Below are 21,027 nucleotides of genomic sequence, written 5' to 3'. Positions count from 1 at the left end.
AAAAACTAAAGAGCAAAATTCAGGAGCTGTATTTTAAGGTGGCAGGACACTGGATGACTATTTTCTTCAGTGCACTGGGCAGGAAGCGTAGGTCCCTGTTTACTGCAGCAGCCAATATATTCCACAAGTTACCAAAAGAGAATGTGAATTCAAGGGCTATGAATTGAGGGTCATTCCTAGAAACAGGACAGCTGACAACCACCCCAGCTGACAGACAGCCAATCCCACAGGCAGCATAGGCTCTTGCCTTTCCTACCATAGACTGTATTTCCCATCTGTCACATCTACCACATTCAGCCCAGGGGAAAAAAAAAAAAACAAAACAGATTTTATCAGCAATGAGGTCATTAGGTTACAACCTTTCCATGAAGTTTGTCCTAAAGAGATCTGGCTAGCATTTTCAGCTACACCCAAGGCCAGAAAGGGAGAAACAGATGACGGTACCAGTCAAGTGAGAGCCCCAGAACCTGGATCAGGACAGCAAGTGGTATCAACCACATCTCTGGAGACAAAAGGAGCCCCAACTAATGATGGGGTTTTGGATAATTAATCAGCAAAAAGTATAAAATCCAGGCAGGAGGGCAGGGGGATGAGTATAAACAGGACTACAGGTTTAGGGAAGACCCAGAACTATCAACAGAGGAAAAATACAGCAATGTCCACTTTTCTTGGTTTATATATTCCTCCCTCTGTATTGTTTTCATTAGGTTGTTATTTAGATGTGCCACACACTGGAAAATAACAGATTTCTATGTAAGTACAGTTAAAAAAAAAAAAATCCTAGTGTGCTAGCACATGATGATCAATTTTTCCCACCATGCTTTTTATTCTTAGCATTATTACGAAGTCACTCTCTACTCAATGTGCTCTCATAATCTGTTTTCACCACAGCACAGTGTTTTAGAAACAACTTATTCTTTATTTTGTACAAAATGGCTTCCAAGTACAATAATGCTCTTACTTTCAGTTCTCCTGAATTCAGCTTTAGAATGGTGAAAAAATAGCTGTCAAGATTGCAACTGATTCTTCAGGAGTTTACATATATGAAACCACAGGCCCATGGTTTTGATACTACCAGCAAAATGTATGAGCTTACTATTTTATATACAAGTACTGAAGTTTCAGCTTTTGTTTGTTTTGAACATTAACTCTAAGAGGAATTTATGGTCATCTAAAGAAGTTCCTGCCTAAAAGCAAAAAATCTGGAACAATGACATCCATAATACTAATGGTTAGATATACTTTCCCCCCAGATGAGAAAAAAGGACAAATTTAAGCAGCAATATGTTCAGTGCTTTCATGTACATTATTTCACTCAGTTCTCACAACACCCCTGTGAAGGAGTCTTTATTATTCCCTTGCTGATTCAGAAACAGAGGAGCCAGTGGTTCAAAGTCTTATTCCAAGTTACAGTGTTAGAAAGAAGGGCAGCTGGGATTCAAACTCAGCATTTCCATCTCTAAGTTCAGAGCACTTTCCACTAGATCAGTATCATTACGCTTCCATGAAGGGGACAGCCACCACTTAAGGGAAGCCTAGTGTTAAGAGACAAAAGGCCATGGGCATTCTAAGACTTGATGTATAAAGTTAAAAGATTTTCCTCTACCATCAAGTGAAAACTTTCTAGACAAGGCTTAGGACATCGGAAATGATAAAACTCTGGGATAGCTACCTCTTAGATTGTCTTCCCATGAAACTAAATGGCTGATTCAGGAATCTGAGTTTAGGAATGCTCTATGGTCCTTATTCCTTTACGTTCCACCTCCTTGCCTCCACCGCCCCTACTTGCTTTGTTCTCTTTCTCAACGAAAGCAATTCTTAGAACATGATTCTGTTATACTAGAAAACTGGCTTTCTGGTCTCCTGGCAATCACAGCATGGGCACCATGAGTATACACACAGGCCTCCAGTTTACAGCTTTGCTATTCATTGTCAAGCCACAAAGAGATCAGGGAAAAGAAGTCAACAAATGACATGGCAGTGGCACTGATACTCAGGCCAACCCCAGGAAAGTGAAAGAAGTCAGTACTTCCTCCGCCTGCTAACCAGAGGGAAATCTATTCAGGAAATTCAAAGTTTCTGTTAGCGTAGTAATCCCTTTGTAGGTAAAATTAATCACAAAGCCCAAAAGAGATGGAACTACCAACTTTACTTTTCAAAGGCATCTCATTCTCCTCTATTCCCAATTGTTTAGACAGGAGAGAACAAGTTTGCATTTTTATACTGAGTTCAGAAGATTCAGAGTTAAGGAACATCTTGTGGTAACAAGGCATTCCATTGGGGACTGTTAGAAATGTGGGTTTATGAAGCTGTATTAAGTCTCTGAACACAATGCTAACATCTTGTCTACTTGTCGTGTGCTGTTCCTGTCCCTGCCTCCAGAAACAGAACAGAGTACTGGGAGTCCTACCCCCTCGTCCATAACCTGACACCAACAGGAAGGCTGCCAAAGAGCAAACCCCAGGGTCAGTCTTTCCTAGGTATCTATCGGAAGTGAGTAGCAGATGCTTTTGGAGATCAAAGTCTTGTGACACAGAAGCACGTTGAAGGCCGTGCCATCCAAGTCAGAAGCAGGATTTGCCCAGTGGTAGAAATGCAGCCAATCTGGGATCAGTGAGGCTGACTCATCATCATTCAGGATTTCCTAACATGTACCTCTTTTTCCAAAAGACTTAAAACTGGCTTGACTTTCACAGCAGCTTAAAGGGCATTACCTTTCCATTGATGATAGTGAGGTGATGGAAATTCTGACCACTGCAGAAGAGGAGTTCATATGTTGACTATCTGTTTTAAGAGATGTTACCCATGTCTATGTACTGATCCCACTACTTTTCCATACACAATACACACAATATGTAAAAATCACAAAATGGGTTGTAAATATAACTGAGGGCTAGAATACTGGCCAGTTTGGGGCAGCAGTGCAGGTGACTCCAATACTGAAGAAACTTCAGTGTGGCTAAATAAGAAAAATAACCTAGAAAAGCTTAATAATGATCATAGTAAGGAAACTCAGAGATGTGAAGAACAAATACACTTTAAGAATGAGTTTGGTCTGGGGTACGGTGAACACTAAAATATAGACAGTAGCTGGCATTCCTAGAATATCTGAAATGGTCACACTTTCGGATAAAATATAAATTTCATCATCAGGAACTCAGAAAGCATCCAATTATTGGGTATACACAGAAGCCGACTCCTTGGCTCAGGGCTCATATCTGTTTGGAGATAAAATCTACCAAACATCACAGTCTGGACAAGCAAAACTCAATGCCAAAGAGAATAAATGGGAAGATTCAGCACAGCAAAAACAAAAAATTCAGGGAGAGAGACAGAAGTTAAATTATTTGTCCAACTGGCAACTAGTGGGGCCAGAGTTTGAACCCAGGCCATCTGAAGCCCATGCTCTAACCACTCCACTATACTGCCTTTCTGGCTGCTTCTAAAAGAGATCCAGCTGATATTTCACTGTATCCATCACACCTCTTGTGCGACTCTTGGTGGACCTGTGCAGACAAAACAGAGAGTTGACCCAGGTTCCCCTAGGCACTTACGAAGAAGGATGAGAGAGACGGTAGACGTAGGGGGGTGGCAGCAGGAAGCCCAAGACAGAAAAATATTCTTCTGCCTCGAGAAGGCATTTGCTGCCTCTTTAGGAAAAAACCCTAGCTTGATCCTCTGGGAAGATAGGATGTTGGCTATGGGAAACCATTTAAACCTGCTAAAGAAAACTAAAACAATGGTCTGTCCTCTATCACTAATAAAAATATTTAGCAGACACTTAAAACAGTATAAAGTCCAAGGCACTCTTCTAAGCAATTTAATGCCCATAACAAAACTCTGAGATAAGTATCTTCATTTTACACATATGGAAACTGAGCCACAGGAAGGTTCCGTAACTCACCCAAGAAAATACATCTAATGAGCAGTAACTAGGATTTAAAATCAGGAAGTTATGCCTTTGACCACTCTGGTGCCTTACTCCCCAAATAAGGCAAAAAGGAAACACTGCTAGGAAGAGTAGGGGGAGCCTCTTTATCTTCTGAGAACAAACTCATTCCAGTGACCTGGCCATTTCCTCAAGGCAACAGACCCCTGCAGGCTGCAGTCAATGGAGTCAGAGGGGATTCCTCTGGGAGAACCTAGAAAGATACTAAGCTGTGAAAGGAAGAAATCCATGGCCCTTCAAAGGAAGGCAGATAATTAAAGCTTAAGTAATGTTTGTTAAATCAAAAATTTTACTTTAGGTAAATTCTAAAGTTGCCTCTGAAAAAAAACCACAGAAACTTGTTTTTGAAAGGCTTTAAGAAGTGAAGATTTCTTTATTCACTTTTTTTGGGCATATGGGATCTTAGTCCCCCACCAGGGATCAAACCCAGGTCCCCTGCATTGGAAGCACAGACTTGTAATCACTGGACCACCAAGGAAGTTCCCAGATTTCTTTATGCTCATCCACCATTATAGGTTACTAGGCCAAATCCCAATAATTATTAAAACTTGGGAGTTGAGTGGAATCTTACAGAACTCCCATTTCTCCTCTAAGTTTTTTTATCTCTATTAACAGGGTAAATAGTCGCCCAGTTACTCAAGTTAGGTATCCTTTTTTCTTAGACAACCTCCCTCATGTCACTTGTGGCTGTCTCATATTTCCCGTTCTCAACTATTTTCAGTGGCTTCTTGCTCCCTTCAGAATCAAATCTCAGTTTCTTGAAATAGTATTTGATAGTTCTGCATCAAGCAACTTTTTGGAGGCCCCATTTTCTAATCCAACCTATTAACCCAGGCAACCACCTAACTGGAGCAAAGTACATGATAGCCCTTCCATATTTTATCTTTTCTCACTGTCTGGAAAGTTCACTCTTTCTAGCCATCACCTTCCCTTGTCAAGATCTTAACCATCTTTCCATGGCTAGCTCAAATATCCTTTTCACCATGAAATCGCTAAAAAAAAAAAAAAAAAAAAAGAGTACAGGTCATTATAATAGGGCTAGGTATCATTGAAAACTAGAGCACCAAATCTGCTATTACCAATAAGTAACTATTAAATTAGATTCAACTACCAAAATCAACAGCTTCAATTTATTAGAATAGCAATTCTATCAGGCTTTGTGGTACACATCATAATCTCAATTACTGAGTATGTTAGTTTCCAAACAGCTTTTATATGCATACTTACATTGAATTCTCCCCTACACACTTGAAAGCTTGACCAGGCTGCTGCTGCTGCTAAGTCACTTCAGTCGTGTCCGACTCTGTGCGACCCCATAGACGGCAGCCCACTAGGCTCCTCTGTCCCTGACCAGGCTAGTGTTGCTATTAACATTCAACCAAAGTGGAAAAAGTCTCAGAAGTTAAGCGCCTTGGATAACAACACACAGCTAGTAAGCGATAGGACCGGGCCCCACCACTTCTAATTCAGTGTGCTTTTCACCACATCACATGGACTCCCATGTGAATGGCAGTGATACTCAGTCTTATTTCTTAACTACCCAACCTCTTCCACTTACCTATGTTAACTGTCCATTTCCCCGAGACAGGCTGCTATGAGAACGTGTAGATAAATGGAGGGCTTCAGCAATAGCTGCCCCCAACCCCCGCCAAAAAAAGCAGTAAACACATCTTTTTAAATGTGATTACTTTCAGAAAAATTTCCCTAATCTGAGAACCAGGTTGCTTAATTCCAGTGCATTTTCCTAAAAATCTATGTTCTTTCCATTTTAATTCAGGTAGGATCTGGAACTGAAGTGAAGGCAGAAATCAAAAGCATCCTTATTCTCACACTGACTGTATAAATTAGTACTTCCAACAGGGCTGAAAAAGCACTTCCCTTACTATATTTCACAGCATTGCTTTTCTATCTTCCCTGGATTTCCACAAATTTTTCACTCCACTCTGAGGGTCAGGTTTAAAAACGACAAGAGATGCACAAGGTCAAAGGTTGGCAGGAGAAATTTTATGTTTCACATGTGATAGTCCTTTATTTTCTAAAATAAGCCCCCCAACTGCTTTTAATGATGTATATATGACAGGTCTAGTATTAAAGATAGTTTACGCTAAGAATGCAACCTTTCAAGAGAAGTATCTGGCTGAAATCCTACAAGCTCAGTGATTCTTTAGCTCTAGTCAGAGCATTCCTTTTGTTTCTTTAGAGAGGATTTATATATTGCTTTAAAGGACTGGAAGTGCTAAATATCAATGCTAACAGGAAAAAGCAGTATCAGAGACAAATAATAGAAGAAATTATTTTTATTTGACTTTGGTATAAATTTCCTATAGGCCAGATAGTCAGAGATGGGGTTTTCACAGGGTCAGAATTTAATGATGTTAATACTTCTAGTGCCAAAACGTTTAGGGATTTGGGGCCAAAAAGAAAAAGGCAGCATCTGAAATGATCTGGCATTGTAAAACCTAAGTTGCCTACCATATGCATGAGAAAGAGGTGCTTGTATTTAAACACAGACAGTTTAGCTACACAACTAATGTTCCTTAGGGAGAGAGATTTGCTTTACTTACATCAGGTCCTTTAAAGTCTCACTAGGACTCAGAAGCCCTGGTCTCTCAGCCTCACTCTGTGACCACACTGCTGTGCGACCTGGGGCCTGTCGCCTCACACTCATGTCCACACACAAAAGACATGAGACAGAATGACCTTTAACACCCCACTTCCCCATGGAGCGAGCACCTTGGATGAGAACTGAGAATAATAAAAGGAGAAAGTACATGAATAAGAAGGGATGTCCTGAGAAGTAGGTCTAAATCCCATCTGTCTCAGAAAGGCTTGTTTCCAATTCTCTGACACTCCAAGAATGTAGTACAATATTACCATGCAGGAGAAAGAGGCCTCCTGGACTTGGGTCCTAAGTGTAACCTAATGAAAAATCACTGATGCTAGGATCTAGCAGAGAAGGAAGGAATATAGAAACACATTACTGTAGAACTTGTTTCTTCATAATAGATGGCCACAAAAGTAGGCAGGGTTGATGAGCGAAGTTTTAAAATAAAGCATTTTGGAACAGAACATGCTAAATCTTAATTATTCTGGGCTTCAGAGGTGATTAAACAATCCTCAAGGATTCCTTAATGTGCTGAAGAAGAAAAAGAAACCCAAAACTACCAGAAAGATCAGAAGTCATTTAAAAAGGAACACGGTGTACAGGATTTTACTGGACCATAACCAATACACTTGTTTTGTTGCAAAGCGGCAGTGTGTCAACAGAGGTCAAAACAGGAAGTACTTAAAAGTCTGCTTATAACACATCATCTGGTTAAAGTGTCTGAAATTTACTCACAGGTGAATTAGAGACCCAGGGCTAGATTTAGTCATGTGTAAACAAAACCTAGGGGCAGGTTCTTTCAATGCCTTTTGGCAAACAAGCTATTATTTTTCAAGTATTCTGATTAGAAAATAAAGAAAATATTAAAAGGCACAAATTCAGAATAAACTCCTGAATTTGCCTATCCTATAATCTTGGAAAAGAATGCTTTTAAAGGAAGACAAGAAAGTTCAGTTGAGGAAGGTTAAGCAAACTAGTCAACATCACAAGACACTTAGGTGGAGAGACCAGAACCAGGAGACTTTCTTCTAGATAGACATTAGAAAGCCATTGTGGACTTCAAGAAAAATGATGTCAAAATTACACCCTTGGGTTTCCCTGGTGTCTCAGTGGTACAGAATCTGCCTGCCAAAGCAGGAAACACGGGTTCAATCCCTGATCCGGGAAGATTCCACATGCCACGGAGCAACTAAGCCTGTGCGTCCCTCAACTATAGAAGCCGGCTCACCCTAAAGCCTGTGCTCCGCAACGAGAAGTCACTGCAGTGAGAAGCCTGCATACCACAAACAGAGAAAAAAGCCCACGCAGCAAAGGAGACCCAGTACCAACATAAATAAAAACTTTAAAAAAATAAGATGGATAAAGCTTTTAAAAAAAATTACATCCTAAAAATTTTAAAAAGATTTTGGTAAAACAGGACAGGGATCAAACTTCTGTCCCAAAGCCTTTTATGCCATTTCTACCTAATTCTCTTCTTCCATCACAAATGGCAAATTATGGTTGGTGAAGTAAGATGTGTCAGAGAATAAGACATCCATTTTTATAAGCTTATGGTTTAAATATGAACTTCTATCTTTTTAAAGTCTTTTTTTGGACAGATTTCAGGTAACATGTTTTTCTTCATCTAATCCATGTGTAAGCATTTTCCTTAGATGATCAAGTTCTTCATAGTCAAGACTAGCTCATATATTTTTGGGCCTTCACATCAACTAGCACATCATAAATATAGGAAGAAAGATAAAAATTCTTGTTTGACGTGATCAGCAATTCTACTCCTAAGTATATACCCAAAAGAATTGAAAGCAGGGACTCAAGCAGACACTTGTACACCGAGGTGCATGGTAGCATTATTCACAATAGACAAAAGGTGGAAACAATCCAAGTATCCATCAACAGATCAAAGAATTTTTTTAAATGTGGTAGGCATGCAATGAAATATTATTCAACTATAAATAAGAATGGAATTCTGATATTCAATAAAATGGATGAACCTCGAAAACATTATGCTAAGGAAAATAAGCCAGACATAAAAAGGACAAATACTTTATGACTCCACTTACCTGAGGTAGCTAGAATGGAAAAATTCACAGAGACTGAAAATAGATGCTGCTAAAGGGTAGGAGGAAGGGGAAATAAGGAGGTATTATTTAAGAAGTACACAGATTATCTGGAATGATGAAGTTCTAAAGATGGATACTAGGGATGGTTGTACAATATAGTGAATGCCACTTCCCCCAAATGACAAACTTTATGTTATACGTATTTCAGACAGAAACACACACAAAAAACGGTGTTTGAAATGTGGGATGGCCAAAGGGAACTCTGCTACAGAATATTGAGAATATGTGAAAAGGAGAGAGACGATGGTAACTGGTGTAACCATAGGTCAACCACTCACTGATTCAATAAATATATACTACTAAGTATCTCCTGTCCACCAGGTACTGTACTAAGCCTTGAGGACATACATGAACACAACAGAACCCAATGATGTTCCCAGGGGCCATCAAGAGTCCAATAGGTCACACAGAAAAGCAGAGAGACAATTACAACACTACCAGAACTTGGTAATGGCTGTGAGAGGGATATACGCAAGGTGCCAGAGAAGACATAAAAATGGTACTTTAATATGGGGGTTGGGGGGTGGGGTGGGTGTGGGGGAACAGGCAGAAAAGATACCTGAAAGAAGAACTCTAAGCTGCAACTAAAAGAATGTTACTAGGAGGGCAACAGAGTCTTCCAGAACCAGTAACAGCATATTTGAAAACCTAGAGGTATTCAGAAGACACTCTGTGTTTGAGAACAGAAAAGCAGTTAAGGGAGAGTAGATATGGAAGGTGAGAGAAGGGTGAATCACAAGAGATGCAGCAAAGAAAGACAGCCAGACTTAGAGAAGCATTCTGCAAACTGGAATGAGAAGATGAAAAAGGTAGCCAGCAAGTGGAAAGCCAGCGGAAGCTGGTTTCAAAAAGGCCTTAGCTCAGAATATGGAGCATCTTGGCAAATGTTCCACGTGTATTTTACTGCTGAGTGTAATATTCTATAAATATCAATTAAATCAGGTTCATTGATGATGTTTAAAGTCTTCCATATCCTTAATGATTTTCCCATCGATTGAGAAAGAGGTAGTAAAATCTAACTATAAATATTGTTTCTCTTTGCAATTCTAACAGTTTTCACTTCATCTATTTTGAGACTCTGTTATCAGTTATAACTGATTATATTAACATTTGTAACTGTTCATACTCTTTGCTACTGTTCAGTGGTGACCAACTCTTTGCGAACCCATGGACTTTAGTCCACCAGGCTCCTCTGTTCATGGAATTTTCCAGACAATAATACTGGAGTGGGTTGCCTACTCCAAAGGATCTTCCTGACTCAAGGACTGAACCTGCCTCTCTTGCATTGGCAGGAAGATTCTTTACCACTGGGCCACCAGGGAAGCTTTGTAACTGTTATGTCCTCTTGATTAGTTAGTCCCCTTTTTTATCATTATGAAATGAATGTCTTTATTCTTGGCAATAATCTTTGCTCTCAAATCTACATAGATATTAATATTTAAGGTAGGTGACTACAAACTAAAGAAAAGATGCATGTGAACTGAATTCAACTATTAGTACCTAAGACTAAATTTACTGGACTAATGGAAACTAGATAATCAAGTGATAAGAAATGCGAAAATTGTGGGGAAAGACCACAGGAGTGGTAGATGATTCCTGAAGAAACAGCCTCACTACAGAAAATTAATCTGTTTATTTTAATGATTCATAAAGACTTCTTCCCTTAAAATTTTCATTAAAAAATTTTTAATGATTACAAAAAGAAAGAATTCACTTTATCGTGCCTTTTCCATAAGCCCCATTTTTAATAATTTTAAAAAATAAAAGTAGCATATATACAGAATGCAGAGTTCAAAGACTTATCACAAAATAAAGCTACAATGTGATTACCACGAAAAGTCAAGAAAAATACCACTGATACCACACCAGAAGTTCCCCTCACACCATTTTACAACTGCTACCTTTCGTTCCTTATCAAAGATCACCATGATCCTGGATTCTAAAGGTCTTGATTAATTTTTGTTTCTGAATTTCAAACAAATTGAAGCATACATTATGCATCTTTTTGACTAGTTTCCTTCAAGCAACACAGGTTTGTGGAATCCACCTATGTTTACTACTTTCATATTTATTTATATATAGTACCCTAATATACCACACTTTATCCATTTTACTACTCTCGGGCATTTGGGAGATTTTCACTTTGGGGTTATTAAAAACAATGCAGCTCTAAATAGCTTTTTACCTGCCCTTTGATACCCATATACACACGTTTCTGTTGCGAATATACTCGGGGATGGAATTCTTAAGTTACAGGGTATACATAAGGTAATTTTAGAAGACACAGCTAAGTAGTTTTCCCAAAATGATTCAACAGTTTATCGTCCCATCAGAAATGGGATTGCTCCACATCATTTGAAGGTCTTGGTATTAGCATTATTTTAATAATTAGTTATTATTACAATGTGTAGGATATTAAACTGAGGTTGTATTTTCCTGATGAATTTTTTTTTTAATTTTGATATGTTGGTACATTTTATTCTATCTTAAATTCTTAAACTGGTCTTGTGTTTTTACAACAGCACGTATTCTTGTGAACCTATTTATATTTTGAAATTTTAGTAGAAATGCTATCAGTTAATATTTGGGTTGATACAGCATAAAAATATGGAACGCTTCACAAATTTGTGTGTCAACCTTGTATGGGGGCCATGCTAATTTTCTCTGTATCATTCCGATTTTAGTGTATGTGCTGCCAAAGCGAGCACGCCCTGATGAATACTGTTGAGCACCTAGTGTTTTCACTGGCCATTTGGATATCTTCTTTTGTGAAGAGCTTGCTCCATCCTCTTATGAATTTTTCTGCTGAATTATCTGTCTCATTTTTATTTACTTGTAGATTTTTGTATACACTGGACAAAAACTTTTGAGTATATACTTATGTTAAAAATATCTTGTCTATAGACAATAAGCCAACCTAATGAAGTAGTTCTAAGAGACTCTAGGTTGAAGGCACTTGCGTTTTAAGTTCCCTCCCACAAAATTCAGGCCTTTATGGGAATATCATACAGCTTTCCCTCAACAACTGCCTTTAACTCAAAATGGAAGTTTAAGTCCTCATTTTCAATAAGTAATCGTATACCCAAAGATACCCTGTCTTTGGGCTTAACCACCTGCCACCTACACCAAAAAAAGGAGGCAAAACGAACAAGAAAACATCTTTCTGATCCCTCTTGGATCCCAGAGGGCAACACCTCTGAGTTTCATTTACACTGGTGGTCACTGGCTTTTGTGAGAACTGAACCCCTCTGGTAAACTGATGAAAGCTAGGAATGTTCTCTTCAGGAATATCTCATATACCCAACCTTTTGTATATGATTTAAGGGACTAATAGACCATGGAAGCCTAAGTTAAGAATTTTTAAACTTAAACCCTTTAAAGTACAGAAAGAAGAAAAATGTCAATCTATATCTATCAGGCTTCCAATCCAGTCACCTTTTATCAAGGCAAGTTCTCTGGACACTTGATGAAATGCCATCCTGTGGTAACAATTTACTATACTTGCTTTGGACATTCTAATCTGAATGAACAATGGCATCCCCAGTAAAGCCTGAATTATCAAGGCCATCCTCTTAACAACTCTGGAATCAAAGTCTGATGAATTTGCTATCCATGTATTTACCTGTGGTTCAAATTAAGGCCTATTCCAAGTAAGCCAAGCCTACCTAAATGATGAGGGACCTGACGGTTCAACCCTTACCTGTTGCTGTGCTTGGACTTTTCTCGGTCTTTCTCCTTGTCCTTCTTGTGCTCTTTGTGCCGGTGTTCTCGATCTTTATGCTTATCTTTGTGTTTATGAGAATCTGCAACCATAAGAGATGAGTCAGTTAAGAGGAGTCATGAGCTATCTCCTGCCCATCTACCTTGATGAGCTAGTCAAGAAGCACAATGACAGGACTTAAATGGCATGGTAGCTATCTGTAATAGCATATTCCACTGGAGAAAAAAAAGACTTGACAAACCAGCCCAGACAAGGCATCCCATCACCCTACCTCTAAAACCAAGATATGTTACAAATAAGCAGGAAGAGAAGGGGGAGCCAATTCTGCTGTAAAAGAAGGTAACAGTTTGGCATTCTTCTCCCTAGACCTGGTACCAGGAAGACTAAGCCATAAACAATTCAAAGGATAAATCTTGAACACCACCTCTCAAGATCAGATGGTTATCTATGTACCTTGTGGAAAATGCAAACCGTAAGAGATACGAGTTTTTAAATCAACTTTAATGAAGTATGCTTTCTGCACAGTAAGATACATTTCAAAGAGTAGTAAGTCCAGTAGACATATGCACAGACATAATCCCTACCACAATCAAAATTTAGAACATTTCCATCATCCCTGGAAGTCTCCCTTGTGCCCATTCCTAGCCCAATCCCCATTCTTACCTCCAGCCCGAAGCAACCACTGATCCGCTAGCACAATGGATTAGATTTGTCTATATTTCTAGTTTCACATAAATGGAACTACAGGATATTCTCTTTTGGGTCTGATTTCTTTCACTCAACATATTTTTGTCATTCAACCATGTTGTTGGATGTATCAGTAGTTGGTTAGATTTTACTGGAATGGTAATCCATTGTTGGGATACACTGCAATTTATTTATCCATTCATCTGCTGATGGACATTTGAGCTATTTTCAGGCACTGGCTTTTTAATGAATAAATCTGCTATGAACTTTCATATACAAGTCCTTGTGCAGACATGTTTTAATTTCTCTTGGGTATATACTTAATGATAAAGTTACAGGGTCACCTATAAGTATATGTTTTACTTTACAGGAAACTGCCAAACTGTACTGCAAAGTGATTATACCATTATACAGTCCCACCAACAATGGATTAGAGTTCCAACTGCTACAAATTCTCACCAACATCTAATAAAATCAGTCTACTTTTAGCTATTCTAGCAGGTATGTAGTGGTATCTCACTGTGGTTTTAATCCAGTTTACTGATTAAAATGATGGGCATCTTTTCATATGCAGATTGGCCACTCCTATCTTCTTTGGTAAAGTATCTCTTTAAGTCTTTCCTCCACTTAAAAAAACTTGTTTGCCTTATTACTGTGTTCTTTATTTGAATCCCTGGTGGCTCAGCAGTAAAGAATCCCCCTGCAATGCAAGAGATGAGGGTTTGATCCCTGGGTCAGGAAAATCCCCTGGAGAAGGAAATGGCAATCTACTCCAGTATTCTTGCCTGGCAAATACCATGGACAGAAGAGCCTGGTGGGCTACAGTCCGTGGGGTTGCAAAAGAGTTGGACACAATTTATCAACTACACCACCACCACCACAAGTTCTTTATATATCATGCATTACAATTTTTTGGTTAGACATGAGTATTGTGAATATTCTTTCTTCTAGGAGCTTTATACAAAGGTAAGGGGCAGGGAACATTTTTAAAATCTGTAAGATGTACAGCACCATTTTTGTTGTTGTTGTTGTTTTCTTTTAAAGACTGCCTTTTCCCCATTGAACTGCCTTGGGCCTCTTCACTGGAAATGAAGTGTCCACAAAATCGTAGATCTGTTACTAGACCCCAACACAGAGTATATTAACTCCTAAAGCTTCAGAGTAGAGCTTTTTTTCAATAGTAATTTTGAGATCAGCTAATATAAGTACTTTAACTTTGTACCTTTTCAAAATTGTTTTGGCTATTCTATCTTCTGTATTTCCATATAAATTTTAGATTTAGTTGTTTGATTTCCTAAAGAAAAAAAATAAAAGCTATCTGGGAGTTTGTGTCCATAGGACAATTTGCAGAGATGTGACATCAAAACATTGTGTCCTTTGATCCATGAACATGGTATCTCTTTCTACTTTTTTAGGTTAGTAACTCTCAAATTTTAGCATATCAGAATTAACCCAAGGGCATATTAAAAATGCAGCTCACTGGAGTCAGGTCACCTTAATGTTGACTGTGAATCAATTGGAAGTTTATGTATTCAACGCATGTGGTAGTTTTAAAATATGTCCAGATTCTTTGATACTCCTCCTTTCAAGTTGTGGCCTAATTTCCTTCTCCTTAAGTATGGGCTAGACGTAGTGACTCATCCCTAAAAACAGGACAAAGTGGAAACGTCAGTGGGCAGGCCATCAAAGGCATTAGATCTTTCTCCTTGCCCTGGGCGAAGACAGTTGCCACACTGTTAGGACACTCAAGCAGCCCTATGGAGAGGCCTATCTGGTGAGAAAGTGAAACTTCCTGCTACTAGTTATGTGAATGAACCACCTTGGAAGTGGGTCCTCTAGTCTCAGTTAAGCCTTCAGATGACTGCCAACTCAGACTCGGAGCTAAAACCACCCAGCTAAGCTCTTCCTGGATTCCTGGTTCACATGAACTGTGTGAGAAAACAAATGTTTGTTATTTAAGGTGCTAAATTTTGAGATAACATGTTTAATAACAACAGACAACTAACAATAATGTACAGACAATGCGTGTGTTCCACACTACTCCTTGCTCAAAGCAAAAATAAATCACATTTGGCATAATCCATTAAGTATCTATTCTGTGCCAGGCCCTAGAGAAACAGAATTTGCATGATCATTCCCCTAGCTGTAAGAAACTCTCATCTCACTGAGATGGGAAAATAAAATCATGTGGTATCAGAACCCAATCTTTCACATAGCATAGAGAACCCATCAACTTCTGAAAATCTCAAGTCCAAAATTTTAAAATGCTGTCAATCTGATACAAAGCTGTTAGCCCCTGTTTACCTGATAATAATTAATACCCTGATTTCTTCTGCCCCCAACAAGTACTACAGTTAAAATCATAATAATTGACAAGCCATGCCACCAGCACTACAACCAGAATGAAGCCTTTGTTGTTTGACTTTGTTTACAGGCCAGATTTAACAAACAGAACATGAGCATCTGCTATTACGGCCCAAGGCTATGGCAGCAACATAATTAAAAAAAAATTATTCTGTGTATACAAACACATAAACATGTCTGAAAAAGACTAGAAGACACCAACTGTTAAAAGTAGTCTGGGTGATAAATTTATGAGTAACTTGAGTTTTTGTGTGTATGCTTTGCCTTTGTTTTCCAATTTTTTCCCCAAGATGAGTCACTTTCATAATAAAAAATAGAAGTTAAAAAAATTACCAGGCTTTAAAACTTTATTTTGACAAATACTGGTGTACACAAGGAAAAAGTAGTATTATTAACTCACTAAAAAGCTTTAAAGAAAAAGAAAACTAAGTAAAAGACAAATAGAAAATAATTCCAGGTAGGTTTTAGATAACCAGTCTGCAAAAAACATTATTGTTTTAAGTGTGCAGAACTTCAAAGTTGATTTTTAAAGCCAAATCCCCAATTCTTTCAAAGCTATTGCTAATTTAAAAACATAAAACCAAAATGTCTGGTAAGAAACTTAAAAGTTGTAGCTGAAAATTCCACCAGTGCAAATAAGACCTAGGTCAAAGATCTGAACCCCAAGTGTCCCTATTTAGAAGTTATCACATGTCTACTATATGTTCAAATTGTGCTATGCGTGCTCTGACGGGTACCAAAAATAACATATGTCAACGACTTTAAATATCCTAATAGCTGTAGTATAGTTCTGTAGAGGAGGCTGTACCTTCTGAGGAGAAATGACAGGGGGCAGAATGGAATGAGTTGATCTCCTGAACAACAAAAGTGTGTAAACAAGCTAAATAACCAACAGAAAGGGACACCATCACAGAGCAGATGTGCACGAGGTAAACTGATGGATAGCTTTCATAGATGCATACAGACATACCTCCAGGTGAATGACGTCTGCAATTAGCTTTAAAATATTGTCAGCCCCGCCCCCTGCAAAAGGGGGAGATATGGGGATAGATAAAACAAGACTGGCAAGAGCTTGATATTAATAGTTATTGAAGAGGCAGATAAGACACATGGGAGTTCATTATTATTACTCTACTTAAATAGATTTGAAACTTCAGAATAAAAAGTTAAACACTTATTTTTAAGCTTTGTCCCTTCCAATCCCCTATTTTTTTCTTATTATATAAGGGTACGACAAGGAGAAGACTAGCCTAGTCCAAGAGAGGATTTGTGTTAAGGAGCAGTAAGAGAGAAAGCTTGATAAAATTTACCCAAGAGTCAGGGTGTCCTATTCTCAGGATGACAAGGAGCCACTTCAAGCAGAAAAGGAACTAAATGAAAGCCATACTTAAGGAAGATTAATTGAAGGGCAGTGTGGGTAGAAGGTAAAAGTAAGAGCAAAATAAATAGCTAGTGTTTTTGAAGCAATCTAGAAAAAAGTGATAGCAAAGAGGCTGAGAAAAAAATGTAAAAGCATGCTGAAAAAATGGAAGTAGAATCCAGTTCTAGGAACTCATGGGATGTGTGATCAATAAATGCAGAAGGGTCGAAGAAGATTCAAAGACTCTAAGTCAAGGTGGCTAGAACAAGGTGCCTTAGAAGACGACACAGGAAATCTGCGCACAACAAAAATGAGGAAAACAGAAAGACTGAAGAAATGATGAAACTAACTCAAGTCCTATTGTATTTAAGGTAACAGTGGGATATTTAAAAATGATGGACAGAAGAGAAGCCAGTAAGTAAAAACTGAAGCCAATAAGAGCACAATGATGTATGTCCCCCATGGCGAAAATATTTGTAGACAGCATACTAATGGATTTAAAGATTCCTTTTAGTACATACTCTTTCCCTTAACTGGAGTTCATCTAAGAATAGATATTATTGAAAATATTTTGTAGAAAGGATTTTGCCACTTTATGCACCTGCTAAATGCAACAAGAATTGTCTTGATTTTGACTAACAGATTAGAAATGAAAGGCACAAGCCATTGCATATTAAATCATCAGAAAACCTCATACACCCTCCTGATAAAAAATGTTTCAAATCCTAGAATTCAAAATATTTAAGATGAAGACACAGGAGGAAGACCACCAAAATCCTTGAGAAGAAGAAGACATTAACAACTAATTCCTTTCACTCTAACTTAAGGATAGATATGTAAATGAACAGAGCGAGAGAACAGGAATCAACATCTTTTGTTACAGTTCCTAAGGTCAACAATGTTCTCAGGTAAAGAGACTTCCAAATGACAAAAGAGGTTAAGTATCTGTGTCTTCCCCAGTTGCAAGAATAGTTGCTAGGTATCACTACAAACTTCCAGATGTGTAAGATGGATTCAGAAAAGCCAGAGGAACCAGAGATCAAATTCCCAACATCCGTTGGATCATCAAAAAAGCAAGAGTGTTCCAGAAAAACACCTACTTCCAATTTATTGACTATGCCAAAGCCTTTGATAGTGTGGATCACAACAAACTGTGGAAAATTCTTAAACAGATGGGAATACCAGACCACCCGACCTGCCTCCTGAGAAATCTGTATGCAAGTCAAGAAGCAACAGGTAGAACTGGACATGGAACAACAGACTGCTTCCAAATCGAGAAAGGAGTATGTCAAGGCTGTATATTGTCACCCTGCTTATTTAACTTATATGCAGAGTACATCATGCAAAATACTGGGCTGGATGAAGCACAAATGGAATCAAGATTGCCGGGAGAAATATCAATAACCTCAGATATGCAGATGACACCACCTTTATGGCAGAAAGTGAAGAGGAACTCAAAAGCCTCTTGATGAAAGTGAAAAGTGGAGAGTGAAAAAGTTGGCTTAAAGCTCAACATTCAGAAAACGAAGATCATGGCATCCAGTCCCATCACTTCATGGGAAATAGATGGGGAAACAATGGCAACAGTGATAGACTTTTTTTGGGAGGGCTCCAAAATGACTGCAGACGGTGACTGCAGCCATGAAATTAAAAGTCGCTTACTCCTTGGAAGGAAAGTTATGACCAACCTAGAGAGCATATTAAAAAGCAAAACCAATACAATATTGTAAAGTAAAAAAAAAAAGAAAAATATAAAAAAAAAGAAAAATAAGTAAACTAAAAAGCAGAGACATCGCTTTGCCAACAAAGGTCCGTCTAGTCAAAGCTATGGTTCTTCCAGTAGTCATGTATGGATGTGAGAGCTGGACTATAAAGAAAGCTGAGCACCAAAGAATTGATGCTTTTGAACTGTGGTGTTGGAGGAGACTCTTGAGAGTCCCTTGGACAGCAAGGAGATCCAACCAGTCCATCCTACAGGAAATCAGTCCTGAATATTCACTGGAAGGATTGATGCTGAAGCTGAAACTCCAATACTTTGGCCACCTGATGTGAAGAATTGACTCACTGGAAAAGACCCTGATGCTGGGAAAGACTGAAGGTGGGAGGAGAAGGGGATGACAGAGGATGAGATGGTTGGATGGCATCACCGACTCAATGGACATGAGTTTTAGTCATCTCCGGGAGTTAGTGATGGACAGGGAAGCCTGGCGTGCTGCAGTCCATGGGGTTGCAAAGAGTTGGACACGACTGAGCGACTGAATTGAACTGAACTGATCTCTACAAAATGACTTGATGGATAAGTGCAAAATCAAACAGCAAAAAACCAACAACCTTCTACTACTAGATTCAGAATTAGACTCTGAGCGTTAATTCAGTTTACAACCATTTTAAATGTATTCTTAAATCCAAAGCATCCTCCTCTAGACTCATCAAGACACTCTGCCCTCAAGGGGTTTACAATCCAGGAAGATAATCCAGATAGGAACCCAACACAGGCAACAGCAAACAAGAGAAAAGGGGCACTACTACCTGCTAGAGTACTCAAACTGTCTCGTTCGATTTTCTTACTACTCTTATAATAAGAAAAATACCCATTTCACACAAGACCAATAGTTATCTCTTTCTAAGGGTGCACTGTGCACAAGGTAGTATGTTTATGTATTATCTCCAGTTTTTGCAACTCTGAGCAGTACTGATTTTACCAAATCTAATACACATTTTTGCTTCTTAACATCTCTGAAAAAGTGCATATGGTTCATATAACTCCCATAGAGGGGGAATCTGGTAAAATTCAGCAGAACTAACTTATTAATACACACTAACTTTTGACCCTGGGCTTCCCAGGTGGTGCCAGTGGTAAAAAAGCCGCCTCCCAGTGCAAGAGACATAAGAGGTGGCTTCAATCCCTGGGTGGGAAAGATCCTCTGGAGGAGGACGGCAACCCACTCCAGTATTCTTGCCTGGAGAATCCCATGGACAGAGGAGCCTGGCAGGCTAGTCCTGTATAGGATCACAAAGAGTCAGACATGCCTGAAGTGACTTCGCATGCACACATACATCTTTTGACCCAGCAAGCCATATCTAGGAATGTAGCCTGAAGATACACTTTGAACGATGGTGTGATCACTGACCTAGAGCCAGACATCCCGGAATGTGAAGTCAAATGGGCCTTAGAAAGCATCACTACAAACAAAGCTAGTGGAGGTGATGGAATACCAGTTGAGCTATTCCAAATCCTGAAAGATGATGCTGTGAAAGTGCCGCACTCAATATGCCAGCACATTTGGAAAACTCAGCAGTAGCCACAGGACTGGAAAAGGTCAGTTTTCATTCCAATCCCAAAGAAAGGCAATGCCAAAGAATGCTCAAACTACCGCACAATTGCACTCATCTCACACACTAGTAAAGTAATGCTCAAAATTCTCCAAGCCAGGCTTCAGCAATATGTGAACCGTGAACTTCCTGATGTTCAAGCTGGTTTTAGAAAAGGCAGAGGAACCAGAGATCAAATTGCCAACATCTGCTGGATCATGGAAAAAGCAATAGAGTTCCAGAAAAATATCTATTTCTGCTTTATTGACTGTGCCAAAGCCTTTGACTGTGTGGATCACAATAAACCGTGGAAAATTCTGAAAGAGATGGGAATACCAGACCACCTGATCTGCCTCTTGAGAAATTTGTATGCAGGTCAGGAAACAACAGTTAGAACTGGACATGGAACAACAGACTGGTTCCAAATAGGAAAAGGAGTTCGTCAACTCTGTATATTGTCACTGTGTTTATTTAACTTCTATGCAGAGTACATCATGAGAAACGCTGGACTGGAAGAAACACAAGCTGGCATCAAGATTGCCGGGAGAAATATCAATAACCTCAGATATGCAGATGACACCACCCTTATGGCAGAAAGTGAAGGGGAACTCAAAAGCCTCTTGATGAAAGTGAAAGTGGAGAGTGAAAAAGTTGACTTAAAGCTCAACATTCAGAAAACGAAGATCATGGCATCCGGTCCCACCACTTCATGGGAAATAGATGAGGAAACAGTGGAAACAGTGTCAGACTTTATTTTTCTGGGCTCCAAAATCACTACAGATGGTGACTGCAGCCATGAAATTAAAAGACGCTTACTCCTTGGAAGGAAAGTTATGACCAACCTAGATAGCATATTCAAAAGCAGGGACATTACTTTGCCAACAAAGGTTCATCTAGTCAAGGCTATGG

General features: G+C 38.9%; 1 protein-coding gene and 1 non-coding gene across 2 annotated transcripts in view; both read right to left on the bottom strand.

Moving 5' to 3' along the window:
• The window catches only part of TOP1 (DNA topoisomerase I), a 94,002-nt gene that overhangs the window by 46,063 nt on the left and 26,912 nt on the right, over positions 1 to 21,027 (bottom strand). The window contains exon 3 of the mRNA XM_055545049.1: positions 12,375 to 12,477. Within this exon, the coding sequence (XP_055401024.1) occupies positions 12,375 to 12,477 (103 nt within the window). The remainder of the gene's footprint in view (positions 1 to 12,374; positions 12,478 to 21,027) is intronic.
• Positions 11,276 to 11,382, bottom strand: LOC129626315 (U6 spliceosomal RNA). The gene has a single exon (XR_008701921.1). It is a non-coding gene; the product is annotated as a U6 spliceosomal RNA (small nuclear RNA).

This window comes from Bubalus kerabau, chromosome 13, assembly GCF_029407905.1.
Source record: "Bubalus kerabau isolate K-KA32 ecotype Philippines breed swamp buffalo chromosome 13, PCC_UOA_SB_1v2, whole genome shotgun sequence".
Lineage (NCBI taxonomy): Eukaryota > Metazoa > Chordata > Mammalia > Artiodactyla > Bovidae > Bubalus > Bubalus kerabau.
This window is presented reverse-complemented; position numbering and strand designations above follow the sequence as displayed.